This window comes from Anas acuta, chromosome Z, assembly GCF_963932015.1.
Source record: "Anas acuta chromosome Z, bAnaAcu1.1, whole genome shotgun sequence".
In the NCBI taxonomy this organism is placed as follows: Eukaryota; Metazoa; Chordata; class Aves; order Anseriformes; family Anatidae; genus Anas; species Anas acuta.
In genome coordinates this window covers 55,857,889-55,881,580 of record NC_089017.1, presented here as the reverse complement: position 1 = coordinate 55,881,580, position 23,692 = coordinate 55,857,889, and the positions used below count along the sequence as shown (strand labels likewise).

Sequence of the window (23,692 nt, the reverse complement as noted above, 5' to 3'; positions counted from 1 at the left end):
TTTAACCAAAAATCGTCATTTTCGAAGAAAAAGGCGTCATTTCCCCCCGGGCGCAGCCTGACGCTACAGAACCCGGCCCCGCCCCTGAGGCGCGCCGGGCGGGCAGTGAGCAGGCCCCGCCCCCGGGCGCGCTGACGGGCAGGAGCCTGACGGAAAACCCTGCTCCCCTCGGCCAATCAGAGCGCCCGCCCTCCCCGCGGCAGCCAACGGGCAGGCGCCCTGCGGCCGCCAGCTCGTGACGTCACGCCGCCGGCGCCTCGCGCCATGCCGGGCGGCCGCGAGCTTGGGCGGGGACCGCTCCGGCCCCGCCCCGCCCCGCCCCTCCCCACAGCCCGCCCGCCGCGCGCGCTCTCCCGAGGGCGGGCAGCTTCGCCATTGGCTGCGGCGCCGAGCCGGCCGCGCTCCCATTGGCTGCCGCCGTCGGCCGTTGGGCGGCCGTTGCTCGGCGGTTGGGCGGCCGTTGGGCGGGCGGAGCGCGGCGGCCGGCGGTGAGCGGGGGGCTCCGGGACCCGGCATCGGCCTCCGTGACCGGGGAGCGGCTCCGGGCCCCGCTGGCGACCGTGTGAGTGTGTGTGTGTGTGTGCGGTACGCGGGGGAGCGAGATGGAGCCGCTGCCCAGAGCGGCGCCCCTGGCCACGAAGCTGCGGAACACCCTGGTGCAGTACCACGGCATCGCGGACAGCGAGTGGCGGGTCGCCAAGAAAACGGTGAGTGGGCGGCTGCAGGTCACCCCCTGGGAGCAACAACAGAGAGAGAGGGGTGTGACGGGGTGTGACGGGGTGTGAGGCATCTGGCTGTTATCGCAGGGCGTTCTGAGAGGCCCTCTGAAGTGAACCTGCATGGACAGGGCAGCTTGGGATGGCAGGAGGGGTTTTCCCGGACATAGTGTGTCATGGCTTGTTGATGTGGAAGGCCCGCACAATCCTAGCTGTGTGGGGCTGGGGCTTGAAGCAAAAGGGAGGTGTGGGGAGCTGGGGGTCGGCCTCTTCTCACAGGTAACTAGTGATAGGACCAGAGGGAATGGCCTCAAGTTGCACCAGGGGAGGTTCAGGTTGGAAATGAGGAGACATTTCTGCTCAGGAAGAGCAGTCAGGCTTTGGAATGGGATGCCCAGGGAGGTGGTGGAGTCACCATCCATGGGGGTGTTCAAGGACAGGCTGGACCTGGTGCATAGGGACATGGTTTAGTGGGTGACATTGATGATAGGGGGGTGGTTGGACCAGGTGATCTTGAAGGTCTTTTCCAACCTGAATGATTCTGTGAAAATTTGAAATACTGCTAGAGCTAGCAGTGCTGTGATATGCTCACTTGTACTTTCTAATTAACCAGCCACAGCCTTGTAGTTAGGATTTGCTGGCTTTTGGTATCTCTTTTTGTCAATAATCGTAGAATCAATTATGTTTGAAAAAAGTCTTCAAGAACACATGCTTCAGCTTCCAAATGTCTTCCTCATAAAATGTGAGATCACTGTCTGTTCCTTCCCTCATGTTGCTTCATATGTTTTCATTGCCTTCAAGCTGTGACTGTTTATCAGAGCCTCCATGGTATGAGAAGTTCCCCCCCCCTCCCCCCCTTGAAGAGAATGAATGCTTCTCTGGGCAACCTGTTCTCAGCACTCTCAGAATGAAGAATTTATTCCATATATCTAATATAAATCTTTTAGTTTAAAGCCATTACCTACTGCTACATACCCAGTAAGGTACTGAAAGGCCACTAAGTTCTCTCCAGAGCCTTCTCCAGGCTGAACAATTCAAACTTTTTCAACTTCTCTTCATAGGACTCTGATTATCCTCATGGCCCTCCTCTGGAATTGTTCTAATACATCCATGTCCTTCTTGTGCTGGGTGCGCCAGAGCTGAACGCAGTGGTCCAGTGGGGTCTCATGAGAACAGAGCAGAGGGGGACAATCACCTCCATCACCAAGCTCACCACACTACTTTGGGTGCAGCCTTGGACACAGTTGGCTTTCTGGGCTGCAGGCACACATTGCTGGCTTGTGTTGAGCTTCTCATCAACCCGCACCCCCATGTCCTTCTCTTCAGGGCTGCTCTCAATCTCTGTCCAGCCTGTGTTTGTGCTTGGGATTGCCCTGACCCAGTTGCAGGGCCTCGTATGTGGCCTTGTTGAATTTCATGAGGTTCTCACAGGCCCACCTCTCAGCATGTCCAGGTCCCTCCAGATGACATCACTTCCTTTCCTCCCGCGTGTTGACTGCACCACTCAGCTTGGTGTCATCAGCAAACGTGCTGAGGGTGGACTCGATCCCACTGTTGTGTACTTGTGGATGCAGTACTTACGCTACTGTTGTTTAGGACGTTTAGGCCTTAGAGCTTATGTAGTCATGATCCCAAGCAAAAAGTAGGTAGTATTCTCTTTAATGATGAATTTCAGAGATTCTGTACATAGGTTCCATTTTATAGTTAGATAATAATCAGAGGTTACCATTTTCCTTATTTTATCTGGCATACTCTAAAACAAATAGACCACTTTGCAAGACATTTCCAGTCAGGCATGTGGGAGGGAAGGGTAATTTAAGCTTGCTTGTGTGCTACTGTCAGTACTTCCTGTACACATCTGCTTGGTCATGTGTTACAGGAGTGCAGGCACAGACTGTATGGTCTTCCTGTCTGGATAATGGCTTTCCAGTTGCCTTTAATTGAAAAGCTGTATCTAATATGTCTTTCTGTTACTCTGTATGTATTCCTAGTAAATTGGCTTGGCCTGCAAAGCTGTTTATCTTCTCAGACTTCTCGTACTTGATATAGAGAAAGGCAATTGACTGATTTTTTTGAAAGAATGGAGGATTACCAGCAAAGACGTCTGAAAGACGTCTGCTTTTCTACAGGCAAATATACAAGAGAGCACTTTGGGGTGAGCCACAGTTAATGATAGCGTAATTTTGCTTTTCATTAGAAAAACTGAGGCATTTTCTCGACATCTTAGAATGGTATGTAAGTGACAAGTAACGTCATATCTTCCATTTTATTTCAGAAAGATGCAACGGTGTGGCGTAAACCATCAGAGGAATTCAGTGGATACCTGTAAGTTTGCCTGCAGACTAGATCAATTTTTAAGGTTTCACAGATGTGCTTTATAGAGTTCAGAAATTAAGGTTCTGATTCTTCACAGGAGAAGCTAAGTGGGTCATCTGGTATGCCTTGTTGTCATGTAAAGGCCTGTACCATTTATTTTGGGTGTTATGCTTTAATGATTTGTGCTTGCTTGGTGTCCAGACACCACAAAACTCCCACTGGCTGATGTGGGCAACAACATAAGTCCAAACTTCTTAGAAATATACATCACATACAGGTTCAGTAGGTCTGCAGCATTACTGCGTGACAAGCCAGTCAGTGTTTGCACACTGTTAGTGACTATGCAACTGGTAGAATAAAGCATCAAGCATGTAGCTGTGGCAAAGATGTGTGACATAAACACCATTCCCATGTGAGTTTCTGTCATTGGGTTCTGTAGTTAGTGGTAGGTTTAAGTGGAGAAATAGTTATTAGAAAGTAGCAGTTTGAAGAAAGGAAGAGTGCTGTGTAAAGGTAGTGTTTGAAAGTACCTGAAGGACTGATACGCTCGGGGTACTGCAAGTCCTGGTGAATCTGCTAGAGCTGATGACCCCAGGTACCACAAGTCTCCTGACTGTGTACTGGGCCACCAGCACACTAGCATGAACACCAAGTTGTGTGAGTTAAACCACTGCCAAAAAAGTCAGCTGCTATATGCAGCTGACTCCAGGATTGTGAACACACCCAATTTAAAAAAGGACACTGAAATTTCCAAACACCCACCAGGCACTGGCATTCTTGGTGTACACTGAGGTTGGCCACAGTCAGCTAACTATGAGTGAAAAGGGGTGCAACGTGCAAGAGAAAAAATGAATGGGTTGTGTGACTGGCTGCCTACTATTAATAAGAAGAGCTTAATGAATAAGAAGTGTTTTGAAAATAGTGGTTATTAACAATTTTTCCCCCTCAGGAGAATGAGACCTAGTAATTCAAGTAATCAAAATTTCTGTATCTACTTAACATAATGAATGTTCTGTAAAGTCTTACACCAAATTATTTGGTACTCTAATAGGCCACCAAGGCATAATGTAGTTTCTTGTTAGCTTGGTTCTACTACTGTTACCTCTACTTTATGAGGACTGTGACTGTTTTCCTCATTGTATACCTGCTCTCTTTTCTGTTTGCTTTTAGTTTTACTTGTCCCTGGTGACCTCCTTTGCTCCCCTTGCAAGAGCAGCAAAATAACAAGTTGTTAGAGAAATAAACATGCTGATTTTTATTTGAGGAAAGAGGTTGCAATTTAAGAAATACAGATTGCAGCATAAGGACAAAGCTTCCTAGAATTATGCCTATTGCAGAAAAGGATACACACAGGGATCTTCTTCTGTACTGTCTTTCTGATACAATTATCCACTGACTATAATTCCAGATACCAAGGCATTATAGTCAGTGTATTGTTGCAAACTAAAGGAATACTGAATGAGAATTTCTGACTTAAATGTAAACTTACGTTTCTCTAGCTACAAAGCTCAAGGAGTGGTGGAAGATGTTACTAACAGAATTGTGGATCATATTCGCCCTGGACCTTATAGGCTGCACTGGGACAGCTTAATGACTACAATGGACATCATGGAAACGTTTGAAGAGGTGAAGACTTGCATACAGATTTTTAAAGGAAATGTGTGTAGGCATGTATGTGAATCTAACATCACAGAAAAGCAGTAGTTCCAATAAGTACTGATATTTTTACTTGTGTTTTCTTCAGTGCATGTTTATTTGCATGGACAGTATGAATACATGCTGTGGGTAACTTCAGAAGATGTTTTCTGGCTGTACAGCCCTCTTCTGCAGCTTGACATTCAGCTTTCCATGAATGAAAAAAAGTAAAGGAATAAAACCTAAAAGGTTGCAGCTGAGATGTGGGAGCTGTAGTACAATTCACATGTAGAAGAGTTATAGTGTAATATTCTACACATCAGAGGCTTTACATTCTCCTCACTTTCATCTATTCCACAGTAAATAAGGTTGTTGGTATTAATAATCCACTCGTGCTTCTACAGAAACTACAACCTGTTCCTAGAAGGTTTTCTTAGCTGTGTGGCAGGGCTTTGTGCTGAGCGCAAAAATAATTTGTACTGGAGGGCAAGACTTGATAAAGAGGGATACTTTTGAAATTGGTTATGTAGAAGTTGTTAACCTTGTTTTGGTTACTGGGGACATCCACTATGACTTTAAAACCATGTAGGCATCTGGCTTAAACACAGATGCATTGTTTTGTGCTCTGGCTTTTCAGGAGGATTTATATGATAATGTGTTTTTGCTAATTGCTCCTTAGTATTTACACAAACTTAAGTGTCTCATAAGAACGGCTTTTTGGAAGACTTGTTTGCATTCTGTTTTGTTCACTTGGTGGATTAAAAGCCCTTGACAGAGGATCTTAGTACTGAGTGCAGCTTCTTGCAGTTTATTCATGATCTTTTCAGACTTGCTAGGTAGTGGGAAGGGAATGTAAAAGCCACATGGTTTTCAGTTCCCAGACATAACTTAAAATTCTATCGTTTTAATCAGGATGGTTTAAAGGAGCCAGATACCCTCAGCCTCTGCAGTGCTCAGTTGCAGACTACAAGTTCTTAAGAACTTCCAGCCTTTAGACCAAAAATGACACTTCTGTTAAGACCTCACTGAAGTTCTCTGGACAGCATGTAGCTGAAAGATTGCACCACCTTTTTGGAAAAGGCTAGCTGCCTACCAGCTTAAATATCCCTGTATTCATTATAATAAGATATTTTTGTTTTGTTACTCTCCTCATTCTGTCACTCAACAAGAACTGCTGTGTGATGCGTTACACCACTGCTGGCCAGCTCTGGAATATCATAGCACCAAGGGAGTTTGTTGATTTCTCTTACACCACAAACTACGAAGATGGTCTTCTAACGTGTGGTAAGGCACCACTTACCTTTGCTCAATTCTTATTTTGCAGCACCTGTCTGCCTTAAGATTTGGTTCAAATTAAGTATAGTTCTGTAGTAAACATTCAAAAATGATATAAAATGGTCTCCAATTAGTATTTCAGAGGTATTTTAGAGATTTTACAGATTTAAAGAAGTATACAAGTTATTGCTTTGCCCATTAGCCATTCATGTGTGACAGGACCCATTTATGCCAACTGTAGGACAGGAGTGGTAGAGACAAATTGTGTGGTTTGTCTCAGCTTATACAGCAAACTGAGCGAAGTAAAAAGCTTCCTAGTAAGTGGGAGGAATGTCTTTACTGTCCATTTCTGCTTGTTAAGCTCAGCTTGTTTGTGAAGGAGTGTGGATGACAAGCAGGCACCTTTCAGGTTTGCAAGTATCCAAAAGCTTAAAGTGTTCCTGTCATTACTACTAAATTCCCCAGGTAGAAACTTTTATTTTTTCTCTCTCTGAAATTCATTTTCCTTTTCTTTTTTGTTTTCCTTGACAGGTATTAGCCTTGACTATGGAGAGGTGAGACCTGATTTTGTCCGTGGATTCAATCACCCTTGCGGTTGGTTCTGCGTCCCTCTTAAAGACTATCCTAACCACAGTCTTTTGACGGGTTACATTCAGACAGAACTGCGAGGGATGCTGCCACAATCTGCAGTAGACACTGCCATGGCTAGTACTCTGGCCAATTTCTACTCTGACCTCAAAAAGGCACTGAAAACATAGGCAAAAAGTGACTCAGAAGCCCATGCGTTTCTTGCAATCAAATTACATTGTTTAGTTTAGCATAGGTTAGCTACTGAGTTCAGAGGTAACATTGTTCCTGAATGGTTCCTGAACCTTTATGTAGAAGGATCCAAACAACTTTGATGTGGTAACTTAGCATACATTCCTAATTCACAGCACAAGATTTTGTTTCTTGCTCAGCACACTGCAACTGTGTGAGGAGTAGTCTGAATCTAAACACAAGATGAGTGTGGGCATGAAAAATGCATACAAACTCGGCTCTCACCAACACTATTGAGAGTAGAGTACTCAGGATTTTGTGGGTGCAGGTTGCTGTACAGGCAGCATCTCACTGGAGATGTAATTTTGTAATATATATATATATTTTTATATTTAAGTTTTTGGTTTATGTAGTTTGTAAAGGTGCATCTTTAATTTCTGTTTTAGAAATTTGCTTTGATTTACTATTGAGATGGTCCATAGCTAAATTTTTAAACAGTACTGTTCATAAGAAAGTTATTTGCTCATGTTAGCAAAATAAGTATTCATTACTGGCATTTCTTTGATATTGTAACTGTAGCTTGATAACTGTTGTAAGTAACAGTCTCAGTGCATAGATAAAGAAATGTCTTTACAGCTGATCCAAAGCTCATTTAAGTCATCAGGTGTCTTTTCATAGTATAGTGGGCTTTTAGTCATGCAAATAATTGTCAAAAGAGCAAACATCCAGTGGATCCTCTGTAATACTCTGCACTCCTAAATGATTTTTTCTTGAATTTGCATGTAATTGTGTTCTCTCGCTTAATTTTTGTCTTCCTAAACTGAAAAACATAGAGTTACTAGAAGTACAGACAGTACCACTAACTTGCTTCAGACATAGTCATTGGTTTAAAAACAAGAGTACAGACTGTACTGCACTAGGGCTTTCTGTTGATTTTTGCAATAAATGAAATGAACGTCTTAAAACACAAGGAACTGAAGGTCAAAGCACAAGCTGTAGAGTTGCTCAGAGCCACTGGATAGTGGAAGATCAAATTTTTAAGGATATTCAGTCTCACAGTGATGCTGGTGGCTATACAGGAGGGGCTTTCAAAAGCCTACTCTCTGTGCTGCTAGGAACCCGAATTCTCTTTAAAATGTTACGTTGAGAATTTAATGTTGGTATGCATCATTTGCTCAGGTGAGATTGTAATTATCTCTGTGCTTTACTAGTGCACGTGCAGCTGCACAGTAGTTTGGGAAAGTACCCTAGAACCATAATATTGTGGGACCATTGTATACATACAATCCAGGGACACAAAACAGTGGCCTCAAGTTGTGCCAGGGGAGTTTTGGATTGGACATTAAGAAGAACAACTTCATGGAAAAGGTGGTTAGGGATTGGAACAGGCTGCCCAGGAGGGAAGTGGTGGAGTCACCCTTCCTGGACGTATTTAGGAAATTTGTGGACCTGGCACTTAAGGACATAGTTTAGCAGTTGCCTTGATGTTAGGTGGATGGTTGGGCTTAATAATCTTAAGGGTAGTCTCCAATTTAAATGATCCTATGATAACAGAGGAAGCCATGCATAGACTTCATGTATAGTCACTAATCTGTGCATATTGATGTCTCCTTTTTTTAAAGCTTCTGGGCTGATTGAGGGGTTTTGATACAGATGTATAAAGAGCAAAATACTCCAACGCTCCATAAAGAGCACAGATTAAACCTTCACAGAGCCACATCAGTGTTACAGAAGCAGGTTGAAGGGAGCTCAAGACTCTTACGAGAGAATGTTTGCAGAGCACTAGATACTGCAGAAAAGTTCACAAGGTCCTTGTAGTAAATACCCATTATAAGGGCTCTAACATCTCCAGAATATCAAGCCTTATTTGTGTTAAGTGAAATGACTTTTTATACTTTCAAAGATAGGCTGATGAAGCACAGAGCAGCCAAAGAAAGAAAGCTTGCGTTTAAACGGAAGAAAATCACTGGCATTTTAAGTATGAAGGTAGTTTTTATATACATTTTCTCCATGAAGGTTTCCTTTTTATTTTCCTTTTTATTTATTTTATTTCCTTTTTAGTTTTCAGTAACAGTCCTAGGGGTGGAAAGATCTTGTGATGAAGGGCAAATATCTGAAAGCAAAGCAGGCCTTCTATTTTGCATTGTGGTACATTATAATTTGTTCCTTTAGCACTGATTCAGCTGGCTTCATACATTTTAACACCAGTAGTCTATTGCTTCTGCCAATGAGTCTGAACACTAAAATTAATAACAGAATAGAGATTACAGAGGCAGAGACAGGAGCTAGATGTTTTTATGTCAGCATAATACAATTCTTCTGTTTTCATATAAGGAGAAATCATGGAAGGTGCTAGCAAACCTTAAGGATTTATTTTTTTGGGGATTCTCATTTCTGTAAAAAAATTTCACATTCTTGTAAAAAAATTTCTAGTTTAGGAGCACAACAATTGACAAGGTATGCTGATTACACTGCTGAAGCAATGCATAGTTGGTAGCCCTACACTGATTATTCTTAAACAGTTCATCTGTGGAGTAATACTGAACTGTAAGAAAGGTGTCCAGTTTCATATGGTATTGTATTTGTTTAAAATCAAAACTTTCTTTCTTTTTATATAGCTAGGGATTGAGAGGAGTGTTAGATCATGTGGCAGAGCTGTTCTTTAACCAGAGTACATTCAGAACGAAGAAAGCCATGAAATCAAGTACTGATCAGATCAGAACTTCTTTCCACATCACTGCATTGCTTTCCTCCTAAGGTAATGGACAGCCTAGATGGAACAAGGTGGTACAAATAGGAAGAGAACTGAAGGGACAGAAGTGCAGGAACATGTTACTTGGCTTGTTAGGAGGTAGTTTGAGACAAAGTAAATTATTTTGTGTAGATTGCTGTCATCATCACAACAGCAGAATTTGTGCACATTTGTGAGGTTAGCCAATGTTTTTGTTGGGAAGGGTCACAGGCTACATTCGTTACTTCAATTTAGTGTTTCAGCTAAACTAGAACAGGACAGTGTCATCTGAAAGTAGCTTCTGAATGAGGCACCCAAGATAGCAGTTTTTGCTGGAGAAATAGCATGTACATATATATAAATGCATCAGAATTATTTTTATATGACTAGTAACTGGGGGGAAAAATAAATACTCTTTTCAGGGGCTTAGGCAATATACCAGTTTATTTAAAGTTTGGCACTTTAACTAGTTCCTGTGTGTGTGGATGGGAAGGATGGCTAATGATAAGATGATTTGCATGTTTAGCTTTTGTTTGTCATTGAAAACCTTCATCATTGAATCTTGTGCGTAATTGTGTTGCTTGTTTTGTACTCTACCACAGCCTGCTAGGAGGTGGAACAGTACCACAGACAGATACTCTGGGAACAGCACAAGCGTTGATCTCACATTTGATTAATTTATAATGCTTTTAATAGACCAAAATGTGATGACAGTGTGTAATTCCTTTAGAATCATAAATAACGAGAACTATTTGACTGTGTGAACTGGTGATTAATAAACCTATAAGGTTCATTGCTGGAAAAAGAGCCATGGTTCTATTGAAACCAGTCAAGTTGTACCTATGTTCAGAAAGTAAAAATCAATCTGTCTTAACAGTGGTTTTAACTGACTGTGTTCAGTGCTTAAGAGATTTGTGTTTTATATTTTGAATGCAATTCCAGAATAAATTAAAACATGAACTCCAACAGACTCATGATGCATCTTTTTCAATACTTGTGCAGTTGGATGTAGTATTTGGCTCGTTTGGGGGGAGTTGTGTCTGATTAACTAGCATCTTCAACTGCATGGTGATGTAATACTGTCAGTCTCCATATACTTAAAAACAAACCCCAGTATCTTTATTTAAAATCATGATTCAGCCTAGGAAGATTTTAACTTCCCAGAACAACTCAGACTCAGATTTCTGCTAACTTAAAATATCTTGAAAAAGATACAGGTAGGATTTTCTCATAACTTTTATATACATATTTTTAATGACCCCATGATTGCTGTGGAAGAACTTAGTTTTCTCTTAATATTACTTGTCTTTTAACATGTTCAAGAAATGGTTTCTTAACCATCATAATTAAGTGCATCCTAAACACATGGGCACATAGCATCTTGCAAAAAATGTGTATTAGGGTTACATTCCAGAACATTTATTTTGACATGTATTTAATAAACAAGCAAAGGAAGAAAATACCCGTACCATATGCAGAATCTTTGCTTTTGTCTTTTTTTAAGCCAATAGGAAGGCAGGAGAGCTCTGTAGCATTTTACTTCAGAGCAGAGTTGCAGCCATCTTATCTTGCTTAGGAAAGGAACTGTGCCTCTGAGATACAGCACACTCTTGTAGGGAACGTAACATCTCACCATATTACAAAGTGGGGTAGAGATAGGTACAGAAGCTACTTCAGATCATTGGAAAATGATTAAGTATGCTAGTTAGAATTATTAAGAAAAACTGTGATGTTTAATCCTAATCTAAACCCATTTTATGATGGAAGACAGGAAGATGGAAGCAATTAATAAAATACATGCTAAAGATGAAATGTTCTGTAGGGACATCTGAAGTCCTAGACTAGAAGCTAAGCTTTATGATACATTCTGCCTTTTCCAGTCCTCACTGGGGTGTGCTGGTGACTCAGAATACAGGTATGGACTGATAAATGTGGAGTCCATCTTCCCAGGAACTGTGCCTCTAGCAGGGGGAAAACAGACGCAAATGATATCAGAACATGACAGGAGATGCTTGCACATGTTTCACAGTTGATCCCCACAGGAAGAGGTGTCAAGATACCCTTGCTTAGGCATCTGGCTTAAAGTGCCCCCAAATCAGCACATTATCCAGAAACGTCTTTTCTAAAGTGAATTTCTCTTTCAGTGAGTCAAGCCAATATGAATACATAAGGATCCTTGAAAAGCGTGTTTTTTTTTTTTTTTTTTTGTTTTTTTTTTTGATACAGGTGATGTCTGTGAAGCTATTAGATCAACAACTTAATTATTAGATCAACAACTTAAGAAACAACTTGCTCAGGCTGGCCAAGGGGGCTAATTTGGCTGTGCTCTCATGCCTCATAGAAAGCATTTCCTGAGCTCTCTGCCTGGGTCTGCTCACCTGCTTTGCAACACAGATCCAGCTCCTAGGCATGTTATGAGCTCAGAGTACAGGACAACAAAATACCATCCTGAGTAAGATTCCCTGACTTGCTCATGATTACTACCCGAGCACTGCCTTTAATTTGGTTTTCAGTTGCACAGCATTAAGGCTAGCACGTTGATGTTATTAATTCAGGCCTTCAAGCTCACTGGACAGTGCTCTAAGGGAGTGCATCTGAGCAGTTGCAAGCATGAGTCCTTTGTTATTTGGATACAATCCAAAATTTTAGTAGCCTTTGGATTCATAATAAATGTTTGCAGAAAACAGATCTCCATGATAGACAAGCTGCTAACTGCAACACAATGACTCAGAACTTTATAGAACACTTTCTGGTCACAAGAATAGCAAAACAGGGAGATTGCTCAAGGAGTTTGCAGTGCTTCATTGCTGAAGGTCTTTAAGAACAAATAAAATGTCTATCTACCTCACAGAACCCTCCATGGAGCACAGCGATAGACCTTGAAGTAGTCCTTCCAGTCCTCTTGTTCTGTGTTCCACTACTTGTAACAGATTTATCAGATTTATTTTATTTTTTATTTTTTTAAAATCCAACTGCTAAGCTTTTAAGGGAAGAGAAGTTGAAATGTTATGCCAAGTTGGAAGTAATTCACAACTGTGCTAGGAACTGATGAGACACATAATTTCGTCTCGCTATAATGATGACTACCATCCCTTATTCCACACTGAACATTAGCTGTCAGCAAATAACAGATGTAAGCATGTCTAGATTAACTATTTTATTTAGCATCAGATCAGTCATGCAAGCCACTTATTAAAAACAGACTTTCCACCATAAAATCGTATTCTCACAGCTTATCAGCTTTTCTATACAAGCACACAAGCAGGTACATTGGTCCCCAATAAAACACTGAAACAACAAAGCTGACTCTTTCTGGTTCCAGTTTCTCTCCGGTTCATTTATACAGAGTATCAGAAAAGTTACTACACAAACGGGTTTAGTCTGAAGTAAATGTGTACAATTAAACAAGCAGTCCATGAATTTCTACTTAGTCACATCTTTGCTAGTACAAGCAGTGTTGACAGTACAAGTTTTCTTACACGTATCTTCATTATTGTTAGGAGTCCAACCACCATTGCTCTGAGATGATGAGCTTCTGTAACAGGCTTATAACTAACATATTTCGTGTTACAAGTCCATAGCACCATTTGTCTGTTTGCCTTAGCAGCATCAGCACATACCCTACCTGTGCAGTTTATGCTCATCTTTAATCAAGGCAAGCACAAAGCTTCCTTCTTTTGTCTTGGTCCTCATCCAGCCTCAAAGCCAAGAGCCACCAGGAGCCTCCAAACCAAGGCCAAGCCCTTCATTAGCCCTTCACATACTGTACCACCCCAGGTGAAAAACAGCTCAGGCAGAGGAATAATGTGACTCTGAGCTCCTTAGCAAGGGGCTGGAGCAGCCAACCAGGCTGCTCGGTGCCTCCCAGGCTTGCAAGAAGACATCATAGTACTGCATCTTCAAACTAACAAATTGCTTCCCCCAGGTGAGAAAGACATGCTGACCCTTCCCCTCTTCTTCTAGTCCCTACTCATCCCGCTGGATCAGCCGACCTTTCTGTTCTTCATTTTCCCACAAGCAAAGGTCTCTTAACACTGGTTCTTCTAAAAAAAAAAAAAAAAAAAGTCCCCTCTGAAACATTAAATGAAATTTCTGGTGTTTAATCAGGAGCACTAGGATGGCTTCTCGTGAGCATGTAGTGTGAATAAGGAAGCGGTTCCTGTTGTGCGTAGTAGCACCAAGCCACAGCTGGGATTTGCTCACAGTAGCTAGCTCTTGTTTGCCATTAATCTTAGTAAAAGCTCTCATAGTGTTTAGTTACTGTGTCCCTGCAGCCAAGAAAGTAAAGATTTGGGCACAGCAAACAAGGCACCCACTACTACAGTGAGGGCAGTAGGTTGGTGACAGCAACTGCTTGGGACTCCACGGGTCCAATGGGCTTTATGGGTCCCCATTGCTCCCCAGGTTGGTGTTACCTAGAGAGGACACCGCTGCTGCAGGGTTTAGGAAATCCTCCAGAGATTTTTTTTTTTTTTTTTCTAAATATGCACACTGTCCATTTTGCTTAGTTTCATGAATGTTTCTCAGTGATGTTGCTCACCAGCAAAGACTACTCCAGGCCTATGGAGTAACAACATGCTGCTGAGAAAGACATGCTCCATAGCAAACCAAGGACAAGACTGGGAGCTGGAGTAATAGCATAAGCAAAACAGCTTTGATTTCTTAGTAATGAAAAGAAGTGGGGCCAGGGGTGGGAATTTTCCACCTAGAAGATTTATTTGCTCTCCTTTTGTATGCATGGCTGATTGTGAGGTCTGAAAAATAGAAAAGGACTTACAGATACATTTCCCCTTTTTCCTTGTTCAGACAACACTAAGGAGGAACTCTCTTTGGTGCACTTGGTAGCAAAATTCTCCAGTACTTCTGTTGTGGGAAATCATTGTTCAGTGGTACTTAGGGATCTGTGGGGGTGGTTGTGCTTGTTTATGGAGAGTTAGCATTTTTAAGTGACAAAATTATGCCTTGGTTTTCTTTTCTTCTTTCTTTTTCCCTCGGGTTTCTGTAGGTATGGTGCTTTCTTTTCTCACAGCTTCTTGGGACTAGTATTTGGAGGGTTTAGTGGTTTATGTCTGTAAACATTATGCATTAATCTGTAAAGATATTATCATGTGTGCCTTTATTGCTGTGACTAGGCCAATTGTCATTTTGGTTAACATCAAGTAGATGTGTCAGATGGACCTTCACAGCAATGTTTCAGATAAGTGTCTCTTCAACAACCATGGATTTTTGCACTTTGCTCTTCATACACCCTGTTTGTTTAGTCAGGTATGGCTTAAACTGGTAATTTGCTCACTGGACATTTGCAAAGCCTACGGCTCCTCTAGCTTGTCTGGTGTGCAGAGAGAGAGCCTTGGGCAGGATTAAAACAACATCGCCTCAACGCAGCCCAAGACTATTGCTTTGCAAGGGGTCAGAAAACAGGCTCTCATGGGGCAGCAGCATCAAGGCAACTTGGACTAACTACTGTTGACTTAGTGCTGTTTTAAATTTCTTAAATGAGAAACAAAAAAAGGTTGTGTATTTTATTTTATTTTATGTATTATTTTTTTCCTTTCCTGAAAGTGGTAGCTCTTAAAGATGTGGCAGATAATACCAAGGGCTGAGATGATAAAGCAGAGCTCTGTGTATGGTTCCATGGATGAATAAAAATGAGTCAGTGGCTACTGGAGTATATTATCTCTGGAAGAGATCACAGGCCATTTACAGCTATAAACCATACCCAAGGGCTTGCCTCACCTTTTGAGCTACCAGAATAACTGCCTGAAGTCTAAGACACACTAATTTCACTTAGGAGAGCCATCTCAGGTCCGCCCAAAATAGGGATAAGAATTGCATTTTTGTCTCTCTGTTTGATTGACTTTTCCCATGTGTACTGATGTAGGTGAACGATTGATTCTAAAGTGTATTATTTATAGACAACAATGAGGACCAAGTGTTATGAATTGACTTTGCTGTTTCTTCTGCCAGCACTCTTAAGTGGCAATGATGCATAAAGTAGGATGCCATTACATGTACATCAACTGATATTAATTACATGATATTAAGAAGAACGTTGCTCATAGCACAAGTGAAATTTTTTGGGAGTTCCTGAGTATGTGTTTCTTCGGAATGGCTGAAGCCACATCTTCTCCATGGAAGGAGGAAAATGCAGTTGATGAAACAGGCTCCTGGTGCTCAGGAGCAGCACGTGGCCTTCTGCTGTTCTCGTGTCACTGTGCTCTGAGCCCCTCGCTCCCTCAGTGTTACCAGCTGGCAGCCCCAAAGCATCTGAGGCAAACCAGGTGCCTTTGTCTTCTGTTTAGAAAATAACACAAGTTGCTGAACTCTTTGCGGGCTCTGGCATTTGTTGCATAGCTTTGTGCTATTTCTGTCAGCCAGGTATATGCTTCTGAGAAAGGAAACAGAAGGCGCCAGAAGGCAGTGTGACTCTAGGAAATGGGGAGGAAGAGGAGACACCACCTGGGAACTGACTGGCAACGACTGATCACACCAAGGACGGCTCATATGGGAATACGTTCATACTTCAGCAGTGCACCCAGACTTTTTGGAGTACAATCTATTCAAAGAAGAAGGGTGAAACCATCTGACAGACCCAAGGGCCATGGCAGGTTTGTCAGGACAGCATATCCAAAACTTGCCAAGTGTCAGAGGCTCCTTGCCCGCTGGCTGGCAGCTGGTGGCACTTCCCGGGTGCCCCGTGGGGTCTGTGGCCAGGAAAGAGGATGGAGCTTAGAGGGGAAGAAAAACAACAGGCTGTCTGGCCCTGACTGCATGTCACCAGTTCTCGAAACCAGTGTTTCTACTGGAAATACACAAAAGAGCCTTTTCTTTTAAGCTTTGCTCTCTACGTATCGGCATATAACAGTCTCCAGTGCTGCATCTCAGGCAGGCAGAAGAAAGCAGTGGATGCTCTTCATTACAGGAGGATCTCTCTGCTATTTTATAGGAGCAAACACATGGCGTTTAACGCCCTTTGGACAATAATTGTCTTCCCGGTGTACAAGTTAGGGGTTAGATTCTCAGTTCCTGCTCAGACGTGCTGTGGATGGAGCACAGCTGGGCAGGGGCTTCTGGTGCTGTTCAGGGCAGCTCTCACTCACCACAAAATGCTGTACTGGTGTTGTCACCCCACTTGGCCCCGTGTCCTTGGCTTGCAAAGAGATGAGGACACTGAAGCACTCTTTTCCCAGCTGTGTCTTGGTAGAAAGGGGCCTGAGATGGGGAAAACTCTGTTCCTCTGTGTTTATTAATCTTTCATGTGCTGATGTCCATTACACTGAATGTCATCTGGACATGATCCATGTATGTAGGAATGTGAAACACTATGGTTTCAGTTCCAGCTGAGCAATGCTGGCAAATGGCAGAGGATGACTTAGAAAGTTACTGTAGCTGCTAATGCAGACAGGGGTCTCAAAGACTCTGGCAGTCTCTGCTTCTTTCAATAACTTTACACAGTTGTTTGAGCATATGTATATATTTATATATATATAAAGCTTTAAATTTAATTTTATTGATAAATTCAGAATTGGGCCACTGTGACTATTTTGTTCTGCTCCTGCTTATGTGCCATGCCTATCCCAACAAGATCTGAAGGCCTTCCCACAATGACTGTGTTTTTGTTCTCCGTTCCACTCTGGAGGGGATGAAGATCATGCAAAGCAGGTTTTCATTGTTGTTGTTTTGCAGGATTTTTAATCGTATACATGTACGTTGTTACATCCTTACGTTAGAGGATTCACGTTGCAAAGGTTACACTCTGTGTTTGTAATGACCCTCCATTGATCTTCACTTAATTACTCTGGCCAGAAGTTTGAACTCCCAGGCATAAAGCAAAATTTTGCTTATGTGGAGAATGTACAGTCTTGTAAGTAGAAATGTATACATGTTCTGGAACCAATATCCTTACATTCCAGAGATAACTAGACCAGGTGTTTATTTTATTCCTATTTTTCTCATCTTAGATTCTTATCATACTTCTTATTTTCCAACACGGCTACTGACTTTTGTTCAATACAATGCAGTATTGTGTAGGGGTTTAGCTGGGAAACAAATATTCTTTATACAACAGCAGAATTATCTTTCATCACTGTGGTTGTATGATCTAACCAGAATGATTCTAAAGGGGAAGAGAGGACATTCTTTAAGCTACTACTGTTCTGTAAGGTAGCTTTAAGGATGTTCTGTGCTGTCTGTTGGTTACCTTTGGTATCTTCAGGACTTTCTTGTATCACTGCCACTGTGCTCTAGGTACAGCTGTGCATCCTGCTTGGTCAGCAGCATTTCTGCTTTGCTCCCTTATACAAAGGTATGTTTATTACTGAATGCCATACCTACATAGGCTGCACTCCAGTAACCTGAGCAGCAACAAGTGGAGTCAGCCCCACAAAACTGAATTATTTGCCAAGAAATATACAAAATGTTTGCACAAGCCAGGAGACAGGGCACTGTGCCGAGACTTGTGAGCGTCCATCCCTCTGGAAGCAGACAATACACAGGGCACTGTGCAAGGATCTGCTGTGAGTCCTCCACCCATATTTCCATGTGATTCTCTTGAAAGAACAGAGGGCTGCATGGCAGGACTCTGCCAACAGCATGCCCCAGGACATGTGCAGGAGCTGAGGAGCAGTTGCCACTTGTTTGGAAATGTGTGTATTTTCTAGAGTCCTCCTGTACTTGCTGTTTAGCAAATACTGCTATCCATCCACTAATTTGGACTCTTACAGCTCTTAACACCTTCTTCTCTCTCCTTGCTGGAGAAATGTCTTTACTGAAAGTTGTGCAGCATTGGAACAGGCTGCCCAGGGAACATCCCTGGAGGTCTTCAAGAAACATGTAGATGTAGGAATTTAGAAACTTGGTTTAGTGGCAGACTTGTCAGTGCTAGGTTGGACTAGGTGACCTTAGAGGTCTTTTCCAACCTGGAAATGGTTCTGTGATTCTGTGATAACTGTGGAGGTGTCCTCACTTCCCTGTGACTTCCAGATGCATCCATGCCTCACTGGCAGCAGGAGTGGCAGGAGACAGATCCTTACTCAACAAATGCTGAGCCGCAGCCCCCAACAGCCTGTGACTGCCTGCTCCTGCTAGCCTAAGACCCTTCCCAAGACTTTTTGGTTGCCATATTCATCCCACTCTAGCACCATGTAGCTTTTCACAGCACTTTGCTTTATTCACCAAGGCATGGGTCCTCGCAAAGGGGATGCTCAGTCACTCACCTTCACATGCCTGACAGCCAGCTCTCCTGCAGGGACTAAGCTGTTACTGCCCATCTTCTGAAGGGCATGTTGGATCAAAATCCTGCTCTTATGGTCTTTTGCATTCAGAAGTTTGATTATGGTGTGCCTGCATCTTTACTTGCACGATGCCAAATTACAATTTGATAGAATTGAAAAATACAATCTTCAGCTAACAAGACATCAGTGGGTGGATGCAGTGCAATTTACTGTGTCATAAGCAAAACCACAAGGTATTCAGAAGGATAGGAAATCTGTTACTGTTTCAGAGTGAATCTTTCTGAACTTGTAAAAAACCCTCTTCTTGTGCAAAGGCATGAAATCACTGTCAGTTTAACAGCTGCCAGCTCCGCAGTATAACTCCCAAATTTTAGCTTTTAATTGCCTAATACTACAATTTCCATATAAAGGAAAAGTTCAGATATTTCAGGAAGATGGCAAGGTTTTCCCTTTTGTACCTGAGGAACTCTGCTGATACATTGAACACTTTAAAAATTTAAAGTTTAGGGTTTCAACAGTAAAGGACATTATTAATTTTTTACCTAGTTTATAACTGCAGATGTGGAACTGGCCTGCCTCCAATAGCTTTAGGGTGTGTTTGTATTTTTTATCCACAATATTACACAGCACTGGCATTGCACTCCCAGGTCTGAATTATGGGGTGTGATTTTCCAGACAAAACCAATGCACATAACATTCCCTTCTTCAGTTAAGTGCATACACCCTGGTGCTGCTGTTCCTTCTGCACAGTATTGTCATACCAACCATGCTATTTTCCTGAGTCACATATTGGTAATTCCTTCAGCACAGACGTCCTGATTGTTTCAAAGTGAACATAATGAAAGAAAACTAAGCAAAACCATTTTAAGCCCCAGAGCCTTCATGCGCAAGCCTGAGCTGCTGCCAAGATCATGCTTTCACAGAGCAGTCTCTGGTTGCATGGAGCTGGTTCATAGTTATGATACACCACGGTGTAATTTAGCAGCATATACATTTAAGACTCAACTAGAACTATATTACTTTTCATCTCAGACACACCATGTTTCAGATGAAGATATTTCTGCTCAAGCACTGATAGGTGTGCAATGACTTTTGTAGGTCAGAGGCAACTGTCCCCACTGAAGGATGAAACATTACAAAATCTAACCCCCCTCACTGACCCAACTTCGATGCCTCCAAGGCTGTGAGGGAGGAGACCTGTGGCTGAGAAATGCATTAGTCCTGCAGTCCCTTCATAGGAGACAAGAAAGACAGCAAAAAATGAGGCAGATGGATGAACCCATCACCTTCTCCAAAGTGGTTATTCCTACAGGATTTTTTTTCCAAGGGAAAATCTGCAAACGTGTCTTGTTGCCCTGCTCACAGTGAGAATGATAAGATCAGGCAGAGACCTCAGCATGACTCTACAGCTGCCTGGCCCTTGCCAGCCTCTCCAGCTGACGGCCCTGTACTGCCTCAAAGTGTGCCACCACCTAGGGAAAAGCTGGATGCATGTACTTTATATTTCAACCTCACTCAATTAGCAAATCTTTTTGTACAAGTTCAAAGAGTTTTAAGAAATGGAAATGGGAAAAAAAATCAAGTACAGTACATTCATTAGCATGCATCCATAACTTGTAAAGACAGTATCTTATCTCTTCTTTCTTGTGTTAAGCTAAATTACATTTTATTTAGAAAACCTACCATGTGAGTGACATCCTTGAACCTTTTATTTTAATTTCATCAGGAAATGTAGCTACTGAATATTTGAATATTTTATCAGTGACTATTTTTGGAAGCCAATATATTTTTGAAAGCAAGTTGTGCAAGGCCTAACTTAAAATAAAAACAAAGCAAATGAGGAATGTTGAGCGTGTAAGGGTTTTAGGTAACTATCATCATTAAAAAGTTTAACAAACACAAATGACATTGTTGTACATCAGATTCTTTTTGCAATTTCTGTAATACATCAATAACATTATGAAATCCCCATGCTATCAAAGTGATAACAAAGAAGTGTAAACGGCCATACATACTGATTCTTGATAGTTTCTCAGTTCCTATCGATCACATTCAAAAAAAAAAAGGACTAAGACAGCTGAAGAGCCTGATCCTAATTTCACAAGCTGATCCATGCACATGGCTTGTAACTTCAGACACAGGAGCTCTAAGTGGATGCAAGATCTGTGCTGGTGGATCATTTTGCGGGAGGGGCCCTTTGTTGGGAAAATCTGAACTAACTGCACTGACGAGTGAGATGGGTTACTCGTGAGGTTAAACTATCTAGGAAGCAGCCAGATTACACTACTGTCTCCCAGACCTTGTATAAGAGTGTTTCCCCAGAGCAAAATCATTATGTTGTGGAATAGCTTCCTTCAAGCATTTAAAACTTTTGTAATTGCAGATTATTCCCTTAGGCCCTATAAAAACGTTTTCTAGCTGCACAGTTTAGAAATACATGAGTAAATACAACGGCATTCAAAAAATTTGCATTTACTCTAATCCCCTATTCTTCTGTCATTTCGTTTGGCTAACAGTTTACTAGAGAATGAGATAGCAGAAGTCTGAGTAATTTTGGTTGTCATTAAAATGCTGTATATAAACAGGAAAAGTCAGAGTAAGGCATTCTCAAAACAAGCTTGAGGAATGTACATTTTCATGCCCAGTCAAACTAACATTTCAATTTCTTCCCAGAAGTAGTGGAATGTTTCTTGCATATAAATCCCCAAACACTTTCTTTTTTTCTTTTTTCTTTTTTCTTTTTTTTTTTTTTCTTTTTTCATTATTTTTTAACTTTACAGGTAAAAAGCATTATTTCATACATTATTTTTAAAAGCTATTTGTTTGGTATTTCCTTCCATTTTGTCTACTGCAGGACTATGAATCTGAAAGGAAGCAGTTCAAAGAAAGTCATGACATACAGAAGACACCTACTTCCGTAAAACTGAATTAAATAGTATTTGTTTCAAACGCCATCTAGAAACACTGTATAGATGTATATGGAGTATACGCATTATGGTAGGTAGTTATTCATTCCCATGTTTTCACCTGCCAGTATTACTGCAAAGAACACTGTTTCCATGACATGCCTTATGGAACAGTTTACTATTTTCATAAGCAGTCACATGCATTGAAGGTAGAATCACCAGCCAGTGCGTTTGGCACCCCAAAGCAGAACCAGAGAGGTCAAGCTTACGAATCTCTCTTGCTGAATGACAAGTTAGCTGGTGTATGAAATGACAGATTTCAGCTGAAACAAGGAAGCACATTGACCTAAGACATTTCTTCTGGAGCTGCTTCTGCTTCCTGAGTGGGTTTCTCTTCAGGTTTGCCGTCGTGGACGGGAGATGGGTTACGGCTGGGCTTGTTGCTGTCATGAGTGCTGTGACTGCTGGCGCTGCCAAGGCGAGTCGATGCCACAACAGCTTTCACTGCAGCCTGAGAAAGAGAGGATCAAACAATCACTCCTTAAAGGACACAGCCTGCCAGCATTACAGCCTTAGCATCACACTGTGCTGGGAAACATTATGGTGCTTGCTGTTCATGGTAATGTCATCCAGATACCTGCATGAGCTCAGTCAGATTTAGAAGGGCATCTGAAATACTGGACTGAGGTTTAAAAGAGCTGCTTTCATAAGGTTACAAAGTTCACCAACGTGAACAGGAATTTTATTTCATCTGCACATGTGGTGTTATTTTTAAAAACTACTTCAAACCTCCTGCTCTGAAGTTAGATGGCAAAAACAGAGTTCTTTTCCATTTTACCAATAAATTTATTACCATTGATTACTCAAGGGAAACAATATTTATCACTACTGCATATGCCAAGCACACCAGTGGATGGCATATGGGCAGCTGCCCATAAGGTTGCATTTACACATATGCACATATATATGTATAAACACATATATATATTTACAGACACATATACAAAGAAGTAAATTTTTGGGACAGGCTCTCATAGCGTATAAAATGTCAAAAACATCAAAAAGGGAGGACACACATAAAGGCAGTTTTCTTAGCCCTTGCCTTTATTGCCAGAAAACCAAAACCAAAACCAAACCAAAACAAAACAAAAACAGAAAGAAGAAACACTGTCTTTGTGTACGACAACTCTAGGTCTTGTTGACCTAGGTGGCTGTTTGCATAAGCATCACGGACGTGGGTCTGCAGGAAGGGATGAGAAGGTTTATATGTATTTGTGGATAGTTTTGTAGAGGTGACCATGTGAAAAAAAAATAAAGAACAAACAAACAAACAAAACAACAACAACAACAAAACAACCATGCAAACAGACAAAAAAAGATACTAATGAAAAAACAGGTTATATAAAAGTTGGCATCAGTGAAGAATCATCATCAGAATATGAAGTCAAAATGACAGAATAAAAGTGGGAATTTTGAAGGTGGGAGTCTAGACCTCTTAAAGGAAAATCACAGGTATCTATATTAAATGGCGAGAGCATTTCAGAAAACAGGTTACAAACAGAACAAGCCACTTGATATTTGAATGTATAAAGATACTTTTAATGTCATTTACTCTCACTAGGCATGTAAATATTTATGAAAAAAATCAACAAATCTATAAAAAATATATAATAACTGAGAGCTTTAGAATTATTCTGTAACATATTCCTTTATTTAAAGAAAAGTCTGTAACTGGTCTCGTATGCTGGGACAGAAAGTGTAATTTTATATTATTCTTATAATATTAACAAAATAAATAGTTTTTATTCACTGCCTGTTTTTCTTCTTCGTTCTTGTTTTCATGAACAAGAATTAATTATCTATAAATTTACAGTTTGTTTTATATGCATGTAGGTATAAAACTAAAACTGTACAATAACTGCAAACTTTAATAAATTATTTTTAATTAATAATTACAGAATTGGTCATTTAGCCTTTGACGGAAAAGCAATGAAGAAATAAATTCATAAAAAGCAACAGCTTTTAAACACAGAGGTACAAGTTTGTTGACTAAATTGGTCTAAATAAACTGAACTTCAAAAAATCAAGCTAGTTGTCAAAGTTGTAAGACTATAGAGAATC

At 41.4% G+C, this 23,692-nt stretch overlaps 2 protein-coding genes across 3 annotated transcripts in view; one reads left to right on the top strand and one right to left on the bottom strand.

Moving 5' to 3' along the window:
- Nucleotides 1-432: 432 nt before the first annotated feature.
- On the top strand, nucleotides 433-10,400 carry STARD4 (StAR related lipid transfer domain containing 4). Of its 2 annotated transcripts, XM_068666769.1 has the most exons (6): nucleotides 433-707; nucleotides 2,708-2,871; nucleotides 2,992-3,041; nucleotides 4,532-4,658; nucleotides 5,837-5,951; nucleotides 6,474-10,400. In XM_068666769.1, exons 2-6 carry the CDS (start codon nucleotides 2,797-2,799, stop codon nucleotides 6,698-6,700), a joined length of 594 nt encoding a protein of 197 aa, XP_068522870.1. In that variant the 5' UTR covers nucleotides 433-707; nucleotides 2,708-2,796; the 3' UTR covers nucleotides 6,701-10,400. The 2 variants fall into 2 exon arrangements, with proteins under 2 accessions (XP_068522870.1, XP_068522869.1); XM_068666768.1 differs by lacking the exon at nucleotides 2,708-2,871 and having other exon boundaries at nucleotides 434-707.
- Nucleotides 10,401-12,574: 2,174 nt separating this feature from the next.
- Nucleotides 12,575-23,692, bottom strand: part of CAMK4 (calcium/calmodulin dependent protein kinase IV) — a 163,897-nt gene continuing 152,779 nt past the window's right edge. Inside the window, exon 11 of the mRNA XM_068666747.1 lies at nucleotides 12,575-22,082. Within this exon, the coding sequence (XP_068522848.1) occupies nucleotides 21,918-22,082 (165 nt within the window). The 3' untranslated portion in view covers nucleotides 12,575-21,917. The remainder of the gene's footprint in view (nucleotides 22,083-23,692) is intronic.